This window comes from Phascolarctos cinereus, unplaced genomic scaffold (genome assembly GCF_003287225.1).
Source record: "Phascolarctos cinereus isolate Bilbo 61053 unplaced genomic scaffold, phaCin_HiC Scaffold_4;HRSCAF=312, whole genome shotgun sequence".
Classification (NCBI taxonomy): Eukaryota; Metazoa; Chordata; class Mammalia; order Diprotodontia; family Phascolarctidae; genus Phascolarctos; species Phascolarctos cinereus.
Genome location: NW_027555847.1, coordinates 217,263,114 through 217,289,744, shown reverse-complemented (window position 1 = coordinate 217,289,744; position 26,631 = coordinate 217,263,114). Strand labels below are relative to the sequence as shown.

Below are 26,631 nucleotides of genomic sequence, written 5' to 3'. Positions count from 1 at the left end.
CACTAGCTTCCAATTGCTCCATTCTAATTTTTAAGTAAGTATTTCCTTCAGTGAGTTTTTGGACTTCCTTTTCCATTTGGCCAATTCTGCTTTTGAAGGCATTCTTCTCCTCATTGACTTTTTGGACCTCTATTGCCATTTGAGTTATGCTATTTTTTAAGGTGTTATTTTCTTCAATATATTTTGGGTCTCCTTTAGCAAGCTGTTGTCTAGTTTTTCATGATTTTTTTGTATCACTCTCCTTTCTCTTCCCAGTTTTTCCTCTACTTCTCTTGTTTCTCAAAAACCTTTCTGAGCTCTTCCATGGCCTGGGACCAATTCATATTTTTCTTGGAGGCTTTGGATATAGGAGCTTTGACTTTGTTTTCTTCTTCCGGTTTTATGTTTTGATCTTCTTTGTCACCAAAGAAAGAGGCTACGGTCTGACTTTTTTCTGCAGTTTGCTCATGATCCCAGCCAATTACTTGAGTTACAAACTCTTTGCTAAGGTAGGGGTCTGCTTCCACTGTGGAGAATGTACTGTCCCAAGCTTCAGGGGTTTTGTGAAGCTATTTTCAGAGATACTTCTAGGACCTGTAAATTTTCAGTTCTTCCAAGGTGCTATGATCAAGGGCGAGGTGTTTACTCCTTTCCTGGCCTATGCTCTGGTCTATGACCACAAGCACTCTTTTCTACCTTGGAACTGTGAAGAGGATTCTCTCTTCACCACCACCACAAGCTCCACCATGCCAGCACTCCTCAGGACTGCCACCCAGAACTAAGACCCAGATTCAAGCAAGGACAAAGCAAGAGAATCCTGCCTCAGCACCAGCAAAGAGATCCCTGCAATCCCCCTCTGATCAACAACTTGATTCCCCCTCAGTCTGTGGGCTGAGCTCCGGAAGCAGCCATTGCCCCGGGGCTGTGTTGCTAGTGGGGCTGGGACCAAACTTTTCTCTCACTGAGGTCACAGACTTTTCCTACTGACTTTCTAAGTTGTCTTTGGCATTTGTGGGTTGAGAATTCTGGAAACTGCCACAGCTGCCCATGATTCAGTTCCCTGAGGCCTGCTCCAGGTTTGCTGAGGCCTTTTTTGCCTACACACCCACAATGAATTGCATTTCTCTCCCAGCCTAGCACGGCAGACCTTTCTAATCAACCAACCAGGTTGTCTTGGGCTGGAATTTTGTTTCATTCTGTCTTTTTGTGGGTTCTGCTGCTCTAGAATTTGTTTAGAGTCATTTTTTACAGGTATTTGGAGGAGTCTGGGGGAGAGCTCAAGCAAGTTACAGCTTTTACTCTGCCATCTTGGCTCCACATGCCCTAGCATTTCAGCCTTAACAAATTTGCAGATTCATAAAAGAAACATTAACTGAGCTACAAGAAGACACAGACACAGTAGTCACAGACTTCAATATCCCTCTCTCAGTTTTGGACAAGTCAAGCAGAAAGGAGCTAAACAAAGTGCTGGACTGCAAAAGCATATACAGATTTCTCAGCACTTTTACAAAAACTGGCCATGTATTAGGGTACAGAGATTTTGCAAACAACTGTAAAAAGGCAAAAAATATTAAATACATCTTTTATATACCATAATTGCAATAAAAAGTACTTGGTTCAGGGACAATCAACAAAAGACATGGATCCAAATGGAGATTTAACAATGGAATCCTAAATAATGAATAGGTCAAAGAATGAATCATAGAAATAAACATTATGTTACAGAAAATAATAATGATGAAAAGTACCATGCAATGCAACTGAAGCAGTTTTCAGGGCAAACATCTTATCCCTGTAAATACACATTAATAAAATAGGAAGAAAAAAAGGATTAACAAGCTGAATGTGCATTTAAAAAATTAGAAGGAAAATAAACCTAAAATAAGCATAAAAGAGGAAATATTAAAAATTATGAGAGAAATGGACAAATTAGAAACAAAAACCTGATGGAAATGATATATAAAAGTTGGTTGTTTGAAAAGACCAACAAACCTGATAACACAAAAGAAACAGAGGAATGACTTCAAAAATACAAAACATTCAAACTATCAGAAGACCAGAGAGATTTTAAATACCCCAATTTTAGAAAGGAAATAGATCTCTGTAAAGGATCTACCAAAATAAAAAACTCCTGGTCATAATTCACTGGCAAATTCTATCACACTTTTAAAGAACAATTAGTACTCATACTTACAAATTATTCTCAAAATTATTAAGGTACTCCATCAGAATCCTTTTATGAGACACATAATAGTCCTAATACCTAATCCAAGAAAAAATAAAGCAGAGAAGGAAAACTAAAGGTCAACATCATTATAATGACTCAAAAATTTTAAACAAATTCTTATCAAATTACAATTTCACCAAGAAGTCATTCACTATGATCAAGTGGGGTCACAATATACTGGGGATGGAAGGATTGGGCAGATAAGCGGCACAGTGGATAGAGCACCAGGCCTAGAGTCAGTAAGACCTGAGTTTAAAAATCCAGCCTCAGACACTTACTAGCTATGTGACCCTGGACAAGTCACTTCACCCCGTTTACCTCAGTTTCCTCATCTGTAAAATGAGCTGGAGGAAGAAATGGCAAACTACTTCAATGTCTTTGCCAAGAAAACCCCAAATGTAGTCCCAAAGAGTCAGACACAACTGAAAAAAGACTGAAATGCAAGCATGGTTTAACATTGGGAAAATAATCAACATAATTAATCATATTAAAAACCGAAACATCCAAAACCACATAATTATCTCAATAGATGCTGAAAAAACATTTGACAAAATACAACACATATTTATGCTATAAACTCTACAAAGTATAGGCACTAAGGGATTTTAAAAAATGATAAAAAGTATCTATCAAAAACCAAAAGCAAACATTATATGCAATGAGTATAGACTAGAACTTTTTCTAATAAATTTGAGGGTGAAGCAAGGATTATCCATCCTTCCCACTTTTATTTGTTATACTTATGAAAATGCTAGCAACAGAAATAAGGCAAGAAAAAGAAATTTAAAGCACAAAGATCAGTGGAGAGGAGATAAAACAATCCCTATTTGCTGATATAATGGTATTCTTGGAAAACCCTAGGAAATGAGCAAAGACATCAATTGAGACAATAGTTGCCAAGCTTCAGGTTACAAAATCTATATAATAACAAAACCCAAGAAGCAAAAATAGAAGGGGATACTCCATGGCAAGTAACAAGAAAATACATAAAATATCCAAGGATTGATCTACCAAAGCACATACAAGACTTGTGTAGACTTAATTACAAAGTGTTCCTTAAAGAAATTAAAAAAACAACTCAGTGCCAATATAATAAAAATGACAATGCTACTGGAGTTAATTTACACTTTTATTGCTATACTAAACAAATTGCCTAGGGGATACTTTATAGAACTTGACAAAATAACCAAATTCATTTGGAAAAACAAAAGATCGCGAACACAAGCATCAAACATGCAGACCACGATACTCCCAAGTGCAGCCCGAACCAGATCACAGTATAAATGGCAACCAATCAAATAAACAAGAGGACACTTTACTAAACTTGATAAAATAACAAAATTCATCTGGAAAAGCAAGACTATCAAGTGAAATAACGAAAAAAAGTAGGGACAAAGAAGGAATAGTATTACTTCCAGACCTCAAACTACATTATTAAGCAGCAGTCATCAAAACCATCTGGTACTGGTTAAAGAACAGAGATCAATGGAACAGACTAGACAAACGAGAATCAGACAAAAACTGAATTCAATAGTCCAGGGTCTGGTAAAAATGGAAAACATAAATTACCTAGGAAAAATATCTTTATTTGATTTAAAAAAAATAAACTGGGAAACCTGGAAAGGAGTCTGGCAGAAAACAGCCATAGATCAACACCTATATTCCATAATACATTCTTTTTTTTTTTTTTGGTGAGGCAATCAGGGTTAAGTGACTAGCCCAGGGTCACACAGTAACTGTCAAGTGTCTGAGGCCAGATTTGAACTTAGGTCCTTCTGACTCCCATGGCTGGAGCTCTATCCACTGAGTCACTTAGCCCCCTCTACAATACATTCTTAATGGATAAGGGATCTTAATATTAAATATCATGTTATTAAAAAGTTAGGCGATAAACAGATACCATACTTTCACAGATGGGGGAAGATGTATTCTTAACCAAACAAGAGATAGAGGCAGTTACAAAGGATGATTACCTGACAATTGAAAAGCTTCTATAGACAAAATGAATGCACCTAAGCTAACAAGGGAAGTGGTTAAATGGGGAAAAAAATATTTGTATCAAATTTTTCTGATATATAAGCAATTATTAAATATATATAGCTAACAGCCATTCCCCACTATATAAATGGTCAAAAGATATGAATACTTCTCAAAAGAATGCTCCAAATCACTGACAAAGGAAATGCAAATTAAAACAATGCTGCCAACAGTCAATGTTGGAGGTGTCATGGAAGGATAGGTAGCACTATGAAATATGACCACTTTGGAAAGCAATTTGGAATTGTGCAAATAAAATTATTAAAATGTCTATATCCTTTGAACCAGAGGTTCCATTACTAAGCTTATACCTCAAGGAAGTCATCAATAAGAATAAAGTCGCCATGTATTCCAAAATATTTATAGTAGGTTTTTCTGTGACAGCAAAAAATTAGAAACAAAGCATTTGCCCATTGACTGCAGAAGAGCTAAACAAATTGTGGTACGTGAATGTAATTGAACATTACTGTGCCTTAAGAAACTACGTACGACTACAGAGAAGCACGGAGAGATCTACAACTACATGAACTGTTGCACTAAGCAGAGCTAAGAAAACAATATACACAGTAACTACAAAATAAATTTTAAGATCCAAACAAAAAAATTAAGTGACTGTTACAGTGACTGTAACAAAATTATAAAGATCAAGCATGACTTGAATAAAGAGATGAAACTTCCAACCTACCCCTTTTTTGTGGAGGTGAAAGGTCCACAGGTGTTACATACTGCACTTGCTTTCACACTTTTTCAACATATCCATCAGTTGTGCTTTTTTTTTTCCCTCTTCAAAAATACTATTTGCTATATAGGATGGTTCTCAGGAAATGAGAAAGATATAGAGGGAAATTACTGTGATGCAGGAAAACCAAATGACGTCAGTAAAGACATTTTAAAAAATGACTTCTATGAACTGATGCAGAATGATTTCAAATCAGAACCAAGACAATGTCCATATGAATGTAGTGACCAACTTTGAAACATTTCTTGAATGTAGGTGTGGAATGACACATATGATGTCACAGATGTCTGATGTGGGTTCTACTATTCTTCTTTGTTGTAAGTGGGGTTTCTTTCTTTTTTAAAGGCAATTGGGGTTAAGTGACTTGCTGTCACACAGCTAGTTAAGTGTCAAGTGTTTGGTCTGAAGCCAGCTTTGAACTCAGGTCCTCCCGACTTCAGGGCCGGTGTTCTATCCACTGCGCCACCTAGCTGCCCCTGTAAGTGGGGTTTCTATATGAAGGGGTAGGTACACAGCAACACAGATGTTTAAAAAAAACAACAAAGCATCAACAAGTAGTTCAAAAAATATCAACAGAAAAGACCAGGTAAGGTTAGGTTAGCAAATAAGGGCAGGAAATGAGCCAAGTGATTCATTTCAAATTTTGATTTATTGATTTATTACATCTCTGGATCTGGAGCTGTGAAGTAGAATTCTCTGACTGTAGCATGTTCAGGATTCTTCCCACAACTGCACGTGATCTATTTGGGGACGTGAGGAAACATTTAAGAAGGAAAAAAATCTGTACAAAAATTATTGGCAAGAAACAGAATGCTAACATTACACTTAGTACAATCACTCCACAGAATCCAATTGGATGATGTCACATCTCTAACTTGCACACACTTTATAGGCTGGAAAGGTTTTATTGACAAGCTTATTACTGCACATGCTTAAATACACTACAGTAAAGGTACAAAGTACATGATTGTGTGACTGTAACATGGCCAATCTGCCCTGTCACTATTACCTTATGAACATCTGTGCCACAAAAGGGGCTTAATCTCTAAAAATTTTCTGGTAAAAATCAAGTGAAACACCAAAGTTTAAAAAAAGAAAAAAAAGCAGTAGGGTTGGTAATCAAGTCATTATCAAAGCCTTTAATTCTCTGGAGAACCTGATGGATACCTAATCGCAGCACAACAAGAAAATTTCAGGTTACTTTGTAGACACCACTAATGAGCCATAAGCCTAAGAGCTGCTGGGAGGTCTCTTAGTAGTTGGATGGAATAATGTTAATTTTTACATCAAGTATACAGAACAACACACATTTTTCAAAGGGTCTTTACTAAGTTGAAGTACTTACACTATTGTCTTAAGTATCTCGATATTTCATCACATCAAAGTTTTAATTATACTTATCTAGATGATTTCTAAGTGTAGATGTTCTGTACCAGGAATGGGGAAACTAAAAAAAAAAATTTTAAGCATCATTGACAGACAGACAACATCTATGCCATTATAGAACACTGGATTTGGAATCAGAAAACTTAGACTTCACCATCTATGTGATGTCTTGGGCAAAGTCACTTCCTTTTTCTAATGCTCAGTCTCCTCAACTGTAAAATGACTGGATGCAATGGCCTCTAAAATCTCTTCCGCTAAATCCTAGGAGGGGGAGGGAGAGAGAGAGAGAGAGAGAGAGAGAAAGAGAGAGAGTGTGTCTGTGTGCGTCTGTGTCTCTGTGTGTGTGTGAGAGAATCGATATTTTCTGTGTACCATCAGTGCTTAAATAAAGAAAAATATCTCACCAGCTAAGCTACACTAGAAGTATATCTGTGTTACAGACACAGGGTACATTTACAGCTTATTGAAATAAGCTGGCCCAGCCTTGGGTAAAGAGGTAAGGCCTGGCAACCTAAAGAGCAGCCTGCAGGTAGCTGCTGCTCCTACCCATCAGAAATTTGATGGAATATAGTACTCAGTGTTTTCATGTTGGAGAGAAAAAGGCTTAAAATGAGACACACCCCCTCCCCATTTAGCTATTTCAAAAATCAACAGTGCTTCAAATCCCAGTATAAAGTATTTATTTAAACTCAACATTAACACAAAACCTTCCTTTAAATTCCATTTGTTTTTACAGTAAATAAAATTGTATTTCCCTCCTCCCCATGCATGATCACTGTGTATTAATCTACGTCTTTTAACTGTGAAAAAATAAAGTGTTTCCCCCCCCACCCCCTTTTGTAATTATATTGGTAATATCTGGCATACTGCACTGCATCATAAGGTGATAAAATGTAGACTTGCTAACTCCTGGTCTGCAGTTATTCCTGTAATTTCATGTCTTTTTTCTCTAAAATGTTAAGTTAAAGGAATCATTCACCCAATAAAAATAAATATTGCATTAAGATAGAAATTAAAGTTCTGCAGTATCCCTTTTCCTTAAATGACATTTCAAAAGTGGTTGTACTTAGAAGGCAGGGGTTGCTGGCTTGCTTTATTACACACAACTGTCACCTTACACACATACACAACTAACACTGTCAAAGTCCATCAAAGGCAGCAAAATCCCACGGATGAAGGAGAAAGATTGACAACATGAGAATTTGTTATGATAAAACCAGTAGAATGGACTTCAATATCTTCAGCCTCTTACCTACATGCTACAAAGATCCATTCAAATTAAAGCAAAACTCAGAACACACACATTTGAAAGGCTAAAAAATAAATCAGTTTTGATGGGCACAAGTTCCATTGTGATTTGAGATAGCCAATTCTTTTGTATTCCAAAAATTTGCTGCACTTCAAAAGGTACTTAGCTTGATGTTATCTAGCTAACGAAATGCACCCTTTCTTTTGGCATGCCTTGAAACACATTTGGCACCAGGCTCAGAGATAAAGCTAAAAACTACCCTGCCTTTCAAGACATTCCTTTGTGACAGCAAGTTAATGCGTTATTTTTCCCCCATAAGAAACTGAAACAAAATGATTTTGAAAGAGTAAAGTAACAGTAATGCCTGTGCTTTATTTTGTATTAATCTGAAAAGGAATACTGCATTTGAAACCATAAATGACTATATAACTCAATCAAAAGTCACTTGTCAGCATACTGAAAAGCTGCTAACAATCACTCCAATCAGTTCTTCTGGCTACCCTTTTTACATAAATAATATAGACCAAACATTATAAACATCTCAGCAACCTTCTTTTAACAGAATGGAGAGCCCTCCTAGTTGTGAAAAACAAAATTTCAGGGCTCATATTCTGAAAATGTCTTTTGAGTTATCAAGTTGTCTGATTCATGCAGTTCCTAGTGAAAAAAGTTTTCAATCGAGTTCAATAGGACTGCTATCTTCTTGACCATCTTCTGCATCCTCTTCCTCCCCTGATCCCATAAGACTGTTCAAAAGGTTCCCTACAATGAAATGAGAAATGAATGTTGCAAGGGGTCATAACCATCTCAAAGTGCATTTTTAAAGTTTCCAAATCTATCTTTTTCAACTAAGAATCTACAAAAAAACTTTTAAAGGAGTGTTCAGCCATTCTTGGTAAAGCCAGTGGTAGCAAGCAGGTACATTATAAACCTAGACAGCCTCAGAGGCCTCTAAACTATTTCTACGAATAAGTGATGGTTCTTGTTTACATAAGTACTACAGCAAGCCAAAAGAAATTACAGCTCCTTAACATAAGTTCCTATCATGTAACTTAGAGATGGAACATCTGGCTAAACAAAATATATATGACAATAGGGATTTAAATTCAAATGTTAAGCAAGGGCAGTTAGATTAGTAATATTTGCAAATAAATTTCTCTCAGGCTTTTTACCTAATAAGCCTCCATAGGATGACGTCTGCTTGGGTGGTACTCCAAAAAAGAGCTGTCCTATTCTATCAAGATACTGAAAAACAGGAAAGAGATGCTACTGTCAATTTACAAACAATGAAAAAGGAAGCTTGACCTACATAGCTCACACACATCCATCATTTTCATAACTCAACTCCTTATGCTAAGTGTTTTCAACAAACACTCAATTTTGGTTCAATTTATATCTTCAACAAGAGTTAACTCTATTCTATCCTACTGAAGGTAAAAGTAGGTTTGTGAAGTCCTTTTCATTTTAAATAGTATGAATTGTCCAATAATCCAATTGCTCAAATAAAACACAGCTGGCTACTAACCTCATTGTACATAGGATCTCTCTTGAGTGAGGGCTGATACTGCTCACATAATACTGTAAATACAGTTAGTTTGCCTCTGGGGAAAAAAAAAACAGAAAAGAACAATGAAACCTCAGGCCATAAACCAAAATGCTGCTGCTAATAAAAAAACAATAAAATTTACCCTTCAACAGCCAGCAGCAGAAACCAGATAAAGTTGAGCAAGGGCTGTACAAATGGAGGTCCCTTCTGTATTGAAGGATGTTTCTGCGTATATGTTGTGAATACCACTGAAGCACTGCTTTTATTTTTTAAACAGAGAAACCTAAGGAAAAAAATTAAGAAAATGCTATATTTTAGGAAGACCATAAAAAGTAGTATGATTTCATATTTTAAAATTTCACAGAAAGGTCAAAGTACATGGTTTATCAAAGAAAATTAATTTCTTTGTTTTTGATTTAATTTTTGCAAGTAATTATTATCCCTATCAAAAGGAATTAAAAAGAACTGGCCCAAATTAGACAAAACATTCATCAATTTGTTCTAATCCAAAGGTCTGAGAAGGAATCCTCTTATACTCTTCCTGCATACAATAACGAAAAGATGTATCCCTTGGAAAAACTCAAAATACTATGTGGCTATTACACTCACATAGTACATAAGTGCAATGCCACTAATACAGGCAAATTCCACACATACCATAACGTATATAAAGGTCATGTTAAGAGTCCTTTGGGTCAGGAAATAAGGAGCGTAAATAGCTTCTGTGTAACAGTCAAAGTATCACACTAACTTTTAATTTTCATGCTATAGTTGTACAACTGTATGTCACTAACATTTTTCATCTTAAGATCTCCACAAATAATAATCTCAGAACATTTTGGGTGTACAAAAATAAGCTGCCTATAATGAAAAAATTCATTAAAAGTATTAAGTTTGGTTCTAGAGAGAATATTTAGAACAAGGAAAAGCTCTATATTTTAAACTTTTACACCAATTTAGTTTCAAGGCATTGTTGTATACCTCATATTTTCTAATATGCTGTAAGATGCTTGAAGGCAAGAACACATCTTAGATGCTCAACATATACCTTTGTCAATGAACCATCTATCACAAAAACCTACATGGTAAAGCCTTAAGCAAAGCAAGCACAAACCAGAGTATTAACTTCTGCACTTGAACTTTCACAAAGCAAATCCTATTCAAATGCATCCATATGCCAAACCAAATTGGGTTTTAGTAGAATAGAAAAAAAAATTACACATGTGAAAATTATGCATAAAGGAGAAAGAAGATTTGGAAAAAATCACACAGCCCAAGCATCTAGGATGGATGACCTCTGCCCTGTTTAGAATCTACAACACATTTAGGCTAGTCTCTTGTCTTTGCTTCCTCTGTCTTTTGGGGGGGGTCTCCACTTCTGTAAATCCTTCATCACACTTTAAAAATATTAATAAAAGTCAATGCTACACAGAATCATTATTTACAAACAAAAATGTTGGGTAAGAAAATCAAATTTCAGTTTCAGTGTTATCTTATTTACAGTAAAGAAAACCTTAAGGCATTTCTCATAATTAATCAAACATGTATTTCCTTTCAGAGACAAACTGGCTTAGAAGAGAAAGATAATGGTTTGGTTTTTCAAATACATCTTTTTTTTTTGGCTAGGCAATGGGGTTAAAAGTGACCGCCCAGCTAGTAAGTGTTATGTGTCTGAGGTCGCATTTGAACTCAGATCCTCCTGAATCCAGAGTCAGTGCTCTATCCACTGCACCACCTAGCTGCCCCTTCAAACACATATTGGAAATGAAACTAATCTAATTTGTAGGTCTTCCAAAGCAATTCTGGTGCTGCTCAATTAAAATAAAAAGTGATTTAGAAGTTCAAATAAGTTACCATAAAAATTACGACTTGCAAAAAGTTTTGACCTTCAAAGGTTATTAGCAAGGCATGTTTCCTAAAAAAAAAAAAAGTATTGAACCTACAGTCTACATCTTAAGATTCTGCTGCAAACTAGTTTTTTAAGCTGCTCTAGAATACAAGTTAGTTAATATAATCAAATATTTTCAAAGTAAACACTCTTTAAATGGACAAAATAGAAACACCTACTGTAAGACCGCCTGTGCTACAAACATGTCCACCTCACTGCGATATCCTCGAGAGGCAGAATATTCTACTAACATATTTGCACAACCTTCTCCATCTGTGGAGTGCAGAAAATGATACCGAGACTCACAATAATTCTGTTCTAGAAGGGAAGAAAAGAAAAATATTTAGTATTATTTTGATAGTTTTTAAAATAGAACTTTTTTGTCAAACATTTTCTGCTAAAATTATTTTCTGGCATAGCTCAAGATCAAATTAAGATCTTGCATCTGAAACAGAGAAGAAAAATTAGCTTGGTCATTAATAAAAGTTCTACAGCCAAAAAAATTAATGAAAACAAAACAGCCCACTTTAACACAAAACGTTCCCACCTACATAAATAAGTTGTTTGAAGTTCACAGACCTGTTGAAAGTAGAGACTGAAAGTCATATATCTGAACTAAAAACAAACAATGCTGTCCCTTACTTAAACTAAGTAAGAAATAAGAAAAGATGTGAAAAATTCACTAAAAAATAATGAGTCGCTACCTCAACTGTTTGCTAACACTCTTCCCTGTTAGAAATAACCTATCTTTTGGAAATATGCCCAAAGGGCTATAAAAATGTGCATATCTTTTGAGCCAGCAATGTTACTTCTGGGGCTATATAACAAAGAGATCATAAAAATGGGAAAAGGACCCACGCGTACAAAAATATTTATAGCAGCTCTTTTTGTGGTGGCAAAGAATTGGAAATTGAGAGGACGCCCATCAATTGAGGAATGGCCGAACAAGTTGTAGTATATGAATGCAATGGAATACTATTGTGCTGTTAGAAATGATGAACAGACAGACTTCAGAAAAACTTAGAAAGACTTGTATGGTCTGATGCTGAGTGAAGTAAGCAGAATATTAAAAATGTTGTACACAGTAACAGCCACCTTGTGCGATGACTAACACTGATTGACTAAAGCCTTCTCAGCAATTCAAAGATCTAACACAACTCCAAAGGCCTCATGATGGAAAATGCTATCCACATCCAAAGAAAGAACTATGGAGTTTGAATGCAGATAGAAGCATACTATTTGCTATTTTTTTCTTCTGTTGTGCTTTGCTTCCTCTTTCTGATGGTTCCTCCTATTGGTTCTAATTCTTTCTTACCACATCACTAATGCAAAAATACGTTTAATAGGAATGTACATGTATAGCCTATATCAGATTGCGTGTCCTCTTGGGGAGGGAGGGGGAGAAAAATTTAAAACTCAAAAGCTTATGGAAGTGATTGTTGATAAATCAAAATAAATTAATTTTAAAAAAAAGAAATAATCTATCTTTGACTTACATATTTTGACTAAAGAACTAATTTCAAAGCTACAGCAGTGAAAACAGATTAGCAAATTCATTAGGTTCCTGTTAACATTTTTTTAATCAAATCTAATTCAATATATACAACTGACCCACAAAAATACAAAATAGAAAGAAGTCTCTGCTGTAAAGGAACTATCTATTAGTTTATTAGTTTCTTTTTAATCAATTCTCATCCTAACTGTACCTTCAGTTCTTGAAATTCTACCTTTCGAGGCACAGTTCAAATATCTCTTCTATAAAACATACCTCCATCCAACTTCCACCACCCCCAAACTGGAAATACTTCCCATACTTCTTCTAAACTCTGAATATCTATAATACTTATGCTTTCATCATTTTTTAATTTGAACTACAATTATGTGTATGTCATATCTCTCCTATCATACTACAATTTACTGAAGACTAGCGCCCTGTCCTGTTGGTCCTTGTATTTCCCTTGGTGACTTAATAATACCTTGCCATATAGAAGTAAATATTGAAAACACAATCACTAGTTATTGATGATAGATTCTGACAAAAAAATTTAGTTCAATACTTTCCAACAGTGACTCAAACTTCAGTCAAATGTTAGTATTTATAATCAAGGCACAAGATCTTACTTTAGCTAAAAGAGATTTTCCTTCACAAAAGAACAAGCTGAAATTCTAATTCCATGAATTTGCTAATAGTTCTGTAAAGACTTTAGATATAGCACAAGCTTCTTGAGTAGAACTGTTTTGCCAAACTTAATTGTAAAGCATATATATGAAGAGAAAGGCAAAGGTGAAATTTAGAGGAATAAAATAAATCTCTAAAAAAGGAAGAGAGGATTTTTTTAAAGGGAGATAACAGAAGATCCAGGAAACCCTTCAGATTAAAAAAAAATAAAAACTGTGAAGATGGAAAAAATTATCAATACAGAGTCTATAACTGGGTCAAGACAAAAATAAAAAGACAATACTGATGACATATGTTTTATGAAATGATTAAAATAGGAACAATAAAAGTTATGTGGTACAGTAGAGAATTTCTTTCAGCCTATCTGAATCCTAGCTTTTAAAATGCTTATTTATGGCATGTGGAATAAAAGTCTCAAATTAGAGATTATCTAATAATAATGAGAGGCAGCATGGCACAGTGGGTGGAGAGCTGGCTTCAAAGGCAGAAAGACCTAGTCAAGTTCCCCCTCTGACAAATACCCCAAGATGTACGGCCTTGGGCAGGACATTTAACCCCTCAGGGCTCTGGGCTGAAGAGCAGATACTAACATATACTGGTAAAAGGAGCTTTGTCTTCACTCTCCCAAGGAAATCACAGGACCGGTCCCTACCCCCTTGATAATAGCTTTACAATTTATAAAAGGGTCTATAGTAACTAGATCTAATTTGACAAATAAAAAAATAAAAGCTCAAAAATGGTGAAATAACTTGTCCAAGGTTACAAGCCACATTAGAACCTTGATGACTGCCCCCACACCCATGTATATCAGGTCTTCTGTCCCTGGGCAAAGTACAATGACTGAGCAAACAGATCACAATTTAAAAAAAAAAATCTGAACTTTTCATAGAAATATATGAAAAAGAAAAATTCCCCTAAAAAATGTCTTTTGTCCTGAGGCTCCAGGTACTCTTTTTCACTCAAAAAAAAAAAGGTAAAAGAAACACTTGGACTATGCTCAGAGGTGGTTAATTATTTTCATTAGTGAACCTTCTTTTTATCAAAAAGGACTGATAAAGCACCTCTCTGCACATGTAAGGAGACAAGGTGATGCACAAGCTACATAAAGAATATGGAGCTAAAGAAGAGAGGCAGTGTGGAGGCCAATGGAATGAGAGAACCTGGATTCAAATTCCACTTTTCCCACTTACTACATTGTTGAAGCCTTGGTCAAGTCACTCAACTTCTCTAAGCCTCAGTTTATTCATTTCTAAAATGAGGAAGGCCTTACATTAGATGCCCCATCAGGTCTTTTCTAGTTGTAAATCTATGACTCGCTAAGCACTGATAACTAAACTCTACTAAAGAGGGGCAGGGCAAAAAGGCTGGATTAATAAAAAGTCTCAATTACTCAGCTTAAACTTTTTTATTTATTCAAGAAATGCAATTCCACTGGTTTTTTCCTTCCAGTTTCATTACTTTCAAGAATTAAATAAATAGTCTTTACAGGTTTCTGCTAAAAGAGAAAGAAAAATCTGAGGAAAGGTAGAGGTAACAATATCCTGTATTTTCTGAAACAGTCCTGATTTCAAGAAAAGAAAGCCTACTTTTAATGAAGTTTTACCAAAGAAATATTTCCAGACCATGTGTCCTGATTTTAGCTTCAGAGATTAGTCACTTTAAATATGGAAAATGAATGGAAGAGCTAAGTAGTCACAGGTTTCCCAACTCTTCTCAGGTTGTAAGAGAGCATCTCTTACCAGATCCATTTCTATTTCCATTATAATGAATATAAAAATTCTTTGTGATGACCATTTTAATCGCTGGTATGATACTTGAATGTGCAAGAAAAGTATCTTAAAAGTTCTCTTAGATACTCTAAACTTGTTTACATAATTAATTTACATTAAGAAGAGTTTACAATGTAAAGATATATTTCAGCCTAACTCTCTGAATTCCAAATGACTGGCAATTAATGAAGTTTCACTGTATTACAATTCATTTCAGCATAGTTAGGTTAGCTAAAGTATCAAACCAAAGTGTTCTTAAAGGTTTACTGAAAGTCAACAGGTTAAATATAGAAGCAAAAAGTACAGACACCTGAATTTGGACAAATGCTTCTTGAAGCATTTTAAAGAACACCCCAACATCTCTCAATCTAGAGCTGTAATGCACTATTTTAATTACAAAGTGAAAATTAAAATAAAGGTCATATGGCCACACCATATCAATACTCTAATAAAAGGTTATATTTATGCAAGTAATCTCTATTATTCATCAACTCACTGTTTTACATTTACATAACATTTCATTTCAGAGCACTTTCACATTCTTCAACTTTTTATAAGCTGTAGTTTAATCCAAGCTAAAAGGACCCTTTTAAATGTCATTTAGTCTAGCCCTTTCAATTTGCAGAAGGGGAAACTGGGACCCAGAGAAGTTAAATGATTCAAATATAGTTACACAGCCATTAAATAGCAAATCGAGGAGCTGAGCCTAAATCTTCTGACTTCAAAGCTAGTGCCCCCCTATGCAGCAGGTAGGGATCTCCTTTTACACCCATGAAATTGTAGCTCCCTAGCTACATTCCAATACTAAAGTGACCCAAAGGAAAGATTCTTACCTTTCCATAGCGTGATAGCCAATAACTGGTGTAGTTTTGGATGACCCAATTTCCCTGATCCACCACTGGACCATTTCAGTGCTCTGGATACAAATGCCACTCTTTCTGGAGAATTTGGATCCATCAAACTAAACACTTTAGCCAAATTTTCTAAAAGCAATATAAACATAGATCCTTAATCAAAGCAAACACATATTGAGTGTTCTGTGAATATACTACAGCTTACAAATCAACTCTTTTAAAGAAAGTTGCAGAACATTTAAAAAGATATGTACCAAATGTACTATTTAAATTCATATTAATTCTGAGAATTGTTAATATCCAATTGACCTCTCCGCTGCAGTGCCAGAAGCCATACTCTCCCTTAGTGAGTAGGAAGGGAAAAAAAAATATTTCCTGCCTCACTGCTTAGTCCAGATGTGAAGAAGTTGGGGGGCAGGGAAGGCTGCAGTGGGGAGGTTGGCCCCTGCGGAAGAATGAAATCTAGAATGGGGCAACACTATCAGGGGACTGGGGAGTAAATGTGCCAGGATGGAGTCTTAGAAACATTACAGACTCCTCAATTTTATTCTCCATTTTGTCGACAGGCCTCTGGAAGAGTGGTGGAGGCAAGGGGTGGCTAGGCCTCTCCATAGTCTTTCCAGCTGGGAAGCTCACAAAAAGGGCTTCACGAACTGCACGCTTACCGAATTAGACAGTCCGCCAAGCAAAGTTTCTTTGACAAAATGGCCGACTCGCGGGCAATGCGCACATCACCTCGCTGACTGGATGGGAAGCCGCTGTCCATCAAAGCGGCGGAGAGGTCAATTACTGTGCAGACATTACATGTTGCTCCTGTGTTGGGGGAGAGGACAGTGCCAAAAATCATGCTCCACCTATAAAACATAGATGTTTGCTAAGTGTGCCAGTATGCTCAGCACTAACTCAATAAGAGACTATGATCTTCAGTTGTGAAAAGTGCTGTGAGGCTTCTACAGCAAAATTAATGCCACAGCACATCACAACTCAAGGCACCAAAAAGGAATCATTACATCAGTGGCCAGCTAAAAATAATCTCTAAAATGCAGATGTACTTTAAGCACTGTAAAGCTCAACACAGTAAAATTCTCACCCAATAGCTCATCAGTTACTTTCGCATCTGATATCTCCAAGGACTCTAAAACCAGCATGGAAAGATCGGCAGCACTGTTCTGCTACAAAACATACACAAACAAGAAGCATATTGTTAGTCATGAAACTCTGCTTAGTTTCTAAAAACAAAGAGATGCTTTCAGTTTTCAAAGGCATATACTAAACAAGCAGCGCTAACCAGTTTTTCAAATGATTCAAATCCTGTGAACAGATAAATGAAGCTGTTCTAGACACAGTAACTATTTACTGGATGTACTATAACCAGCTGTTGTCATTGTTGTTCTTGCTGCTTGTCCTACGTTCTCAAAGAGGACCGTGACATCATGGAGGTGATGCCATGACATGAAAGTGAACTGGGCTGTGCAAAGTCACCAGCCTCACTTTCACCTCCGGAGCCATCTGGGCCCAGTGGCAAGATACAGATCAGGACGACTGGAGATGGCCCAGGATGCAGTGGGGGACCTTGGCCTTTTCCAGCTAAGGTCTTTAACTGGTCTCAGTTCGACAGAGGCAAAGCCCACTCAGTAATTAAGGCTTAATAAGAAATGAGGCAGAGAATGGCCTCTTTACCTAATCAAAAAAAAAAAATTGATCTGGGAGGGGAAGGCCCTTAGGGTTACTACCCCAGTGTAACTGGTTACCATATCAGTGAACAAGTATGAGGTATTTCTAGCTATAATACTGCCACTGTGGCACCCACAAGGGCTGGAGCCAAAGCTGTGAAAGCAGCACAAAATAAAGTGGGGCTCCATTTGGCTGTTATTGCAGATGTGGGTTTCTGTTCAATGGAACAACCAGGTTACTGCTGTCAAAACTGATTCAAAATGGGACAGAATGCACAGCACCAGCCCACGGAGTGCCACCTATTAGTCTTTTTCTTTTAGCATTCACATTTCAGTTTTTTCTAGAACAGAAATAGAAATGAAAAGTCACTTACTTGACTATGACTGAAGAACAACAATGCCCCTGAGTACATCAGTTCTCTTGCCTCTATGTGTTTGCCTTGTGACACGTACCTATAATAATGAAGAAAAACAACACTGAAACAGTCAAGTTATGCAGTGCTGCTACAAATGGACAAGAGGACTGTGTTCCTGACATCATTGACAGAGTCTAACAATTTCATTCAATTCCACAAAACAAAGACTTTATAAAGGCTTAACCACATCTAGAATTTAAATGTTAAACATACACAGGTTTTCAAAGAAGTTATAATTGGGCAGCTAAATGGAACACTGAATAAAGACACTGGGCCTGGACTCATTTTCTGGTCTCAGATGCTTACTAGTTGTGTGACCTTGACAAGTCCCTTAACCCTGTTTGTCTCAGTTTCCTCATCTGTAAAATGAGCTAGGGAAGGAAATGGCAAACCACTCTAGTACATTTGCCAAGAAAACCCCAAATGGGGTCACGAAGAGTCAGACATGACTGAAACAACTAAACAACAAAAAAGCTAGTATCTAGTTTTTATTTATTGCACATACAGCTTTATACCAGGGATGGACATGAAGTCTAAAGACCGAAGTTCAAATCCCACTTATGCCACTTACTGTGTATCTCAGGCAAGTTAATTAACTTCCCTGAGCTTCAGTTTCATCTGTAAAATGAGAGAGTAAGACTATAAAATGTCTAAGGCTCCTTCTACCTCTAACATTCAGAGATTTTTTTGAAGCACCATAAGCCCCTAGGAGGCTTTTATTCCCACAGGGCCTCTCTTCCTAACTTAATACTTTTAGATCACCTATAGCTTAGCCCTCAGGGATTGTAATGGCCTTGATCTCTGACACCTACTTGTTAACCAAAAATCTCAAGGGGAGGTCTGAGTTTCTTACACATTGCCAAATGACTTTGCTTGGTGGAGGGAAGGACAATAGTAAGGAAGCAGCACATTCCTATTAATTTAAAAACATTTATTATCTAATATCTATTTGTACATGATACATTTAGATGAAACAAGATCTCTGCCCTCTCCACTTGTACAGTTAGCCACTACAAATCTGGATAAACCATACATGACACAAAGTCAATAGAAGTAAAATATCAAATAAATAGTAGCAGCAGTCAGTCCCAATATATATACATAAAGTACACACTTGGGGAGCAGAATGAACAAGATAGACCTGAGAGTCCAAACCCTGAAAAGAAACAGGCAGAGAAAATAGCCAACTCCATTTTTCATCAGGCCTATAAAGCTGCACAAGTTTTCAGCTATTTGAATGATAGGAGATTGAAAGTTTAACAAGTTGGGGGAATGATATTCTAAGGATAGAAAGTTGCCTTGGGGGCAGGATAATACTAAAGTGAGATTTCTGGATGAAAGAAGATTTAAGCCAAGTATACAGAGGAAAGTACTGGAAATAAATTAGAATATAGAAGGCAAGGAACAGTGGTTTGTTCCGAGTTGGGACAAAGTAACCACTTCCACTAGTACAAGAGCAGTAGAAGTGGCAGAAAGTTGAAAATAAATTGTACTCCACATATTCTCCTCTCCACTTAATTTCCACTCAAAGTTCTACCATGTAAGATAACTGTGTAAGAAAAAGAGAACATCTTTAGCCACATCTTTCAAAACCTTCTGACAAACATTCTTAATCTTGTTTCTTGTTTTAGCACACAGATAAGTAATACTGGAGGTAGTGAGTCAAAATAATAAATAACCATTAGCTAAATGGGAAAAAGTTGGTAAAATCGGTTCATCTCATTTTACTAGGACATATGTAGTGTCCATAAAGATGAATTGCTTTTCACCTCTAAAGAATCTTTCTATAGACTAAAGCTCCTCTAGGTTTCTAAAGATGTAAATGTATTAAATGTATATGGTACTTTAAGGTTTGCAAAGTGCTTTTATATATTACCTCATTTTATCCTTACAATCGCTCTAGGAAGTAGGTGCTCTTATCGTTCCCATTTTATAGGAAAGCTAGGGAGCAGACAAAAGGTAAGTGACTTGCTCAGAGTCATAAAGGCACTAAGTAACTCATTGGAAGATGGTCTTCATTAACAGTTCTGGTAAAATCCAGGATCAACTTCAATTCTCTGGTCCTCTGGTGGCAGCCATAGAATCCATTACATCATAGGGCACAGACTCAAAGTTTCTCTAGCATGCAGAACAGCACCATTTTCTATGGGTTGGGCATGATTCAAGTAACTATAGAAGGCTGCTTTTCTACTATCCTGTATTTCATTTGTGGCCCCTCTCTGGGAACTGTACAGGTAGGAACTGTGAAGATTCTCCACTAGCACAGCTTTTGAAACCAGAATCACCTCAAAAACAAGATGAAGCATTACAGTAAGACTTCAATGAAGAATACTCTGTAAATACAAGATTAAATAAGAGTGACATCATATCTGTGAAAGCAGGAAACTGTCTTCATACTTAATAGTCTGCTTACAGGATAATAAAATAGGTTGCCTACTATATGTCACTATGCCACCACACAATTACAACAGCAAATTTACCTACAGAGAGAAATCAGTTTGACTATACACAAAAGAATTAGTGTGTTTTCCTTTATTTCTATGAGTACTGCCTCTTCTAGTTCTTTGTCAAGATATTTTTAAACATCATTCCGCAATTAACAATAGCATATAAATCCATATACTCATTTTAACTTAATGTAAACCCATATACTCTTATATCCTCTTAGTTACTGACCTATGGGAAATAGCCAAAGTCTTTTAACTTTCCATTTAATCTGGGACCTAAATATTGCCACATATTAGGGGGGAAATCTACTTACCTGTAGTGAGAAAAGAAAAACATTAAATCAAGTAAACATCCAAAATGCCTTTAGTTGTTTTGCTGCCATGCTGGGGGTGATGTAGGAATTTAAGGAAGAAATTCAAGAAACTTGGGTATAGGTCTACTTTACCTACCAGGTTCCATTCCATCAATGAATGATTCAGTATAGTCAGAAAGTTCAGTAAATACAGGATCAAATAAGAATAATGAAATATGTCTGTGAAAGCAGGGGGGCTGTCTTTATATTTAATAGTCTGCTTATAAGATAATACAGTATTTTTACTACAAAGGTAATTTATTTTCTGTCATCAGATCTCACAATTGATTTATTATGTATTTAGTATGGTCATCTGATATTTTAAAATACACTGTATATAACGCGCTATAGATGTTAAAGGATCACTTAGCAAACACTACAAGATCTTAGAAGACTGACAAAACTACTATGCAGCACCTCTCTGGGGTAATTTTTAGAAAGATTATTTGCATTTTTCAGTGCCAGGTGGCCTTTTAAAACATTTAACCACACACAGTGATTAAACTAAAAATGCAAACCTCTTTCATACTTTTAGATCATCTCTGAAGAATCTGGCTACAGAAGGAGATACTCTTTCAAAAATATCACAGGGAAAAATTATATTAAGAAAAAGTAAAACCTAGTAGTTTGGGCCAACTTTAGGCTCTAATTCTCACACAAAAGGATCAATATGCACAAACAAAAGAAGCAATGTGCCAGAAATCTGGGATCAAGTACAAATATCTAAACCATAACCATTTATACAGATAACTGTCAACATGAAGAATTTGTAATTTGTAAAGGAATCCACATAAGATATATCCTAACTTTGTGCTCCCCAGAACTACACAGTTCCACAAGGTATCCACCCCTAGAAGTTCTAATATTAAAGACACTATGGTAAATGTGAATGTTAAATTACTTACAGTGAATCAATAAGATACATCAGCATACTCATTGGTAGATATGAAAAAGACAAATACAAAGATTCCTTTACTCTAAAAATATGAAAACCATCTTTTCAAGTATAGAATCCGTCGACAGTCACTCATCATTAGGAACATTTTCACACTCAACTGGTAATGACTGAGCTCTTGAGGTCACTGGTACTTTCAGTTATTTTTCTATTTGAAGATAATGAGTATAGTAACTGAAATTTTTGTGCTGATCCTTCAGTGAGTTAAGAACGAAACAACTAGGTGGTACAGTAGATAGAACAACAGCCTTGGAGTCAGGAGGGCCTGAGTTCAAATCTGGCCTCAGACACTTGACACTTTACCTGTGTGACTCTGGGCAAGTCACTTAACCTTGATTGCCTCACCAAAAAAGAAAAAAAAAAAGAATGAATCAGGTATTCATCTTAGAATGGAGTAGATAAAGAAAAAGGCCCACAAATTAAACACAGGACAGCTGACAGTTTTATATAGTTACTTGAATCACACCTAATCCATAGAAAATGCTGCAGACTACTCTGAAATGCTCTCTGATCCTAAACGTATGAGCCAGTAGTTCTGACCCTTTTTTTTAATTGACATACCCTATTAGCTTGATTTCATTACAACCCAAACACTATATAACATGCACTTATTTCTTCTTTAAAAATAAAGTTAAATGACAATGGATTTCGGGGACACTTTCTCAGATCCTTAAAATCTCTCAAATCTCTCCAAAACAGGAATTATGTACTTGAGATAAGGCAATTTCAGGAAGAAACCTACTAGTCTTACACCCCAAGGAGGCCATTAACGAGAAGAAAGTTCCCAAATATGCCAAAATATTTATAGTAGGACTTCCTGTGGTAGCAAAGAATTGGAAACAAAATTCATCAACTGGGAAATGGCTAAACAAGTTGTGGTACCTGAATGCAATGTAACATTACCATTCTGTGAGAAATGACAAACATAATAAAGAGAAGCATAAAAAAATCTGTATGGACTGATGCAGAATGAAGTAAACAAAGCTAAGAAAACAATATACAAAATGACTACAACAATGTAAAAGGAAAGAACCACCAAAAATAGAAATTTAAAATATGAATGTTACAAAATTACAAAGAATAACCATGGCTCCAAAAGAGAAATATGAAAAGATACCCCAAAAGATATCCTTGGAAGATCCACTAAAGTGGTGGTATATTGCACATATTTTCAGACTTTTCCAATGTAGATGAGTTTTGCTGATTTTTTTCCTCTTTTGTCTTTACAAATATTATTTGTTATGTGGGATGGTTCTCTGGGTGGGGGAGAGTAAAGATACTGGGGAAATTTTGATAATGTAAAAAAATACATCAATAAAAATTTATTTTAAAAATAAAATTAATTAAAATGTATCTATTTTGAGAATTTCAAAGCTGAACCATTGGGAATCATCCTGGGATCACTGATCTAGGGTCCTAAAATTGGAATCCAAACTCAATATATTACTCAATTTTCTTACCTATGTCACCACTACTATAAGGTATGGTCTACCCTTAACTGAGTGTATCTATTTAATAACTGTAAATTAAACACTCTTAGTAACTTCAGATTCAATTGAAAGTAAAGAACAAGCTAAAAATCCATGTAACTGCTTTTCAGAAAAACAACAGATATGAAAAAATGCTTGTGTAGAAATCAATCTCAATTAAAACTTTGAGGTTCACTTACTCTGATTATAACTGACACTAACATTTACTGAAGATGCCTGATTGCCACAGAACTAAAGCCAATTTTAAACATAAATAAGGACATACTATCATAATGGATAAATAGCTAGTCTGTCCCCCGATACCCTAAAAAGGTGTGTACTAGCTAACACACAACCAAGTTTAATGTCTAAACACCTACTTAGTTTCCTTTTTTTTTTTTTGAGGGGGGAGAGGGGAATCAACTTTATTAAGTCACCAACAACCCCCTCCCATTTGTCAGATAATAATATTTAGCTTCAAATGTTAGCAACTATAAGCACAATGCATTAGAGTTTGTGGTTTCTACCAGGAGACTAATTAAATAAGTTGTTTTAAACTACTGGGAAACACTATTCTCATGTAAAACTAAAAATAGCTTTATTTTTAAAGAGCAAAAAAATGTTTTGTAGCAGAATGATAAAAACATTAAATGTAGCTTAGTTTGTAGAAATTTCAAAGCTACCAGTCAAAAACTATTTAGATGTTACAATGGTTTTTTAAAAATTGCTTTCAGTTTAAGACCAAATGGAGAGATTAACATTCTTTTTTATCATAGGGCTGCAGATATTCCATAGGAATAAGCAGGTTATTTGAAAAACTTCTTAGAAAAGAAAATATGGGCCTGATCACTTTATCTGGACAACCCTCCTTTTTTATTTTCCTTCAACAAATATGAAGAATTGCACTTACAAAGCTTTTGGTGGCACATAAATTGGCAGCTTTTGTAATGCTAGCAGTTCAGATTAAATATCACTTCAGTAAAATTCACTTAATTACTTATCGTAAAAGGAAACAAGCTCAAAATGTCTCTGGAACATAATCTAAGAGCACATTAGACAACACTGCTTACTAAGTTCAAATTAATAAACAAAACAGAATTTAAGTGAAAACATGTTTTTAAAAAAAAACCCAAAATACTATTCTTACTTTACAATTATGTTGATGCAAGTTGGGATAAGCAACAAAAATGGGTACAAATGAGCTTTAAAATTTGTACCGCTTTTGAGCAATGGCAATTTACACTGTGTACAGTATAAGCCAAATCCTATCACAGTAAGAATCACTATGACATATTTCCAAGTTCTAATCAATGCCCACTTAACTTACTTTTAACTCATATTACAAAAATTCCAGTACAACCAACTGAGTTCATGTAACCCCTCTAAATTACAGCAAGACTAGAACTGACCCTAAGATAAGGGATTTTAAGCTTGTATGGTTCAGAGATTATCTTCTCTAATCCAACCTATTAGTTTTGGGTTTGGTGTTTTGGGTTTTTTTTCACTATTTTTACAGATGAGGAAGCTTGAGGCCCAGAAAAGTGACACGAGCACTGGATCTGGAGTTAAGGTATCTCAGTTCTATACAAAAATGCTACTTAATACCAGAGTGATGACTTTGGGCAAGTCCTTTTAGTTCTTTGGGCTTAACCTTTCCTGCTCTAACTCTACGATGCTGGTCAGTAACCAGATAAGAAATTGAACCCAAGTCCTCTGAAGCCAAATCCAAAGCCCTTTTGACTACCCAGTATTAATCTTAAAAGAAAATTCCTATGGCCAAATTACAACAAATACACACATATTCTTCCTGGTTTCAACTACACTTATAAAAGATGGCAGTGGATAATAGAGGAAAGGATTTTAAAACCAATCTGATTATTTTGGGGGGAAACTGCATTTTAACTATCTTTGAAGAAAACTATTTATGATTAAGGTTTTCCTCAAGGAAAGCAGTGCTAAGACCAAAAGGACCATGATAATTTCAAATACACATTCTCTTTTATTTTGGAGGTCAACGAAAAAACAATTTCTAATACTAGTTTAGTCTTGCCCAATCAACACAGATCCCTTGAGAAAGAATAAAAATCTCACAAAGATGACCTAAACCATGCTTGCACAGTATTTCACAAACCCTAATCACCGTCAACTGATGCCTTGCGTTAAAGAAATTAGCCAATTAAATTCTGCAAGGCTGATGGGCAGGCCTTAACACACCTTATAAGCTACTCAGAGATGAACTAACGCACGACCACCAAGAATAAGGGCAGGGGAGAGTCTACATATAACAAACTTTTCACCCTGTTTAAACTCAAAAGCCCCTGGAGAGAGAAAAACGGATTTTCTTGGGGAGGGAATGGCGTGGGGCTCTCGGCGTGGGAGGCTGACAGTCGTTTCTCTCTCCTGGACCCGGGCAGGGTTATGGATGGTAACCGACATGGGAGGATGTCAGGGAGAAGGCGGCCGGCCCCCACGGACTGCGATGGTCCTGAAATGGGTCAACCAACAAAATACATGCCCGCTCTTGATATCCCAGAAGCAAAGGGATACAGACCCTGGGAAATTCTGCCCCTCACCCCACGCCCGGCCCGTGGGCACAGGCCTGGCGAAAGGGCAGGGGGCTAGTCACTGAGCTGGGCCTGGGGAGAGGGAGGGGCCCTCAGGCTACCTGCAGAGGTCAAGGCCGGGAGGAGGCTGAGGGGGTGGGGTGGACCCACCCAGCGTTTTGAGGCCCCAAAGGCGGTACGCGGCTGGGTCAGGGTAGGAGACCGGCACCCCTCCCGGCCTGGCCCTGGAAGAGGGGCCCGGAAGGCCCATTCCCCATCCCTGGACTCCCCTTTAGGGATCTCTCCGGCCCTGATCACACTAACCCCGGGCCTCTACCCCCCCCACACACACGACAGGCATTCGCACGAGCCAATGAGAGGGCGGGCTGCTTTCCATTCCGCCAATAGAGAAAGAGAGGAGGGCGGTGCCGGTGCCAGGTTAGGTTGACGAGGCGGAAAGCTCTGGAAAGCATAGGCCGGCGCCCCGAGACAGGCGGGTCGCCCTCCGGCCGGCCGCGAATTCCGGCTACCTGAAGAACAGGGTCCGGTACATTTGGTGCGCCTCATAGTACTCGCCCTTCTCGACACTAGCGCGGAGCTTGCCCTCCACCCGCTGGACCCCGCCCCGGTTCCGGGCGCTGTTCCGGGCGCTGTCCTGCTCGGCCATCGCCGCAGCTGCTGCTGCCATCCCGGGGGCCCGCGCAGAGAGCAGGAGCTGAGGCTGCCGCAGCCCGTAGTCACTCTCCAACCTCCCCGGCTTCCGTCCTGGCGGCGGCCCGAGGGCTTCTACGGTGGCTTGCAGGGAACAGTCGAAGGCGCTTCAGCGGGCGTGTCGGCTATGTGCCATTCCACGTGACCTCATGGGAGGGGATGCGGCGACGACGGCAAAGGGAGGGAGGAGGCCGACTGGGGAGGGCCGCAT

At 37.1% G+C, this 26,631-nt stretch overlaps 1 protein-coding gene across 2 annotated transcripts; it reads right to left on the bottom strand.

Annotated features, from left to right (window-relative positions):
• Positions 1–5,612: 5,612 nt before the first annotated feature.
• Positions 5,613–26,631, bottom strand: GET4 (guided entry of tail-anchored proteins factor 4). Of its 2 annotated transcripts, none has more exons than XM_020977336.2 (9): positions 26,240–26,631; positions 17,901–17,979; positions 16,944–17,025; positions 15,833–15,982; positions 11,231–11,369; positions 9,306–9,446; positions 9,143–9,218; positions 8,790–8,862; positions 5,613–8,379 (listed from the first exon to the last, which is right to left on the bottom strand). In XM_020977336.2, exons 1-9 carry the CDS (start codon positions 26,395–26,397, stop codon positions 8,291–8,293), a joined length of 987 nt encoding a protein of 328 aa, XP_020832995.1. In that variant the 5' UTR covers positions 26,398–26,631; the 3' UTR covers positions 5,613–8,290. The 2 variants fall into 2 exon arrangements, with proteins under 2 accessions (XP_020832995.1, XP_020832996.1); XM_020977337.2 differs by lacking the exon at positions 26,240–26,631 and adding an exon at positions 25,832–26,211.

Bases quoted from the DNA above. Each gene is read 5' to 3' on its own strand.
- GET4 (XM_020977336.2), bottom strand. From the start codon at position 26,397: ATGGCAGCAGCAGCTGCGGCGATGGCCGAGCAGGACAGCGCCCGGAAC. The intron at 17,980-26,239 runs GTAGCCGGAATT...TCATTATTATAG, and splicing joins TACCGGACCCTGTTCTTCAG to GTACGTGTCACAAGGCAAAC. The intron at 15,983-16,943 runs GTGAGAATTTTA...TATTGCTTTTAG, and splicing joins AGTAACTGATGAGCTATTGG to AAAATTTGGCTAAAGTGTTT.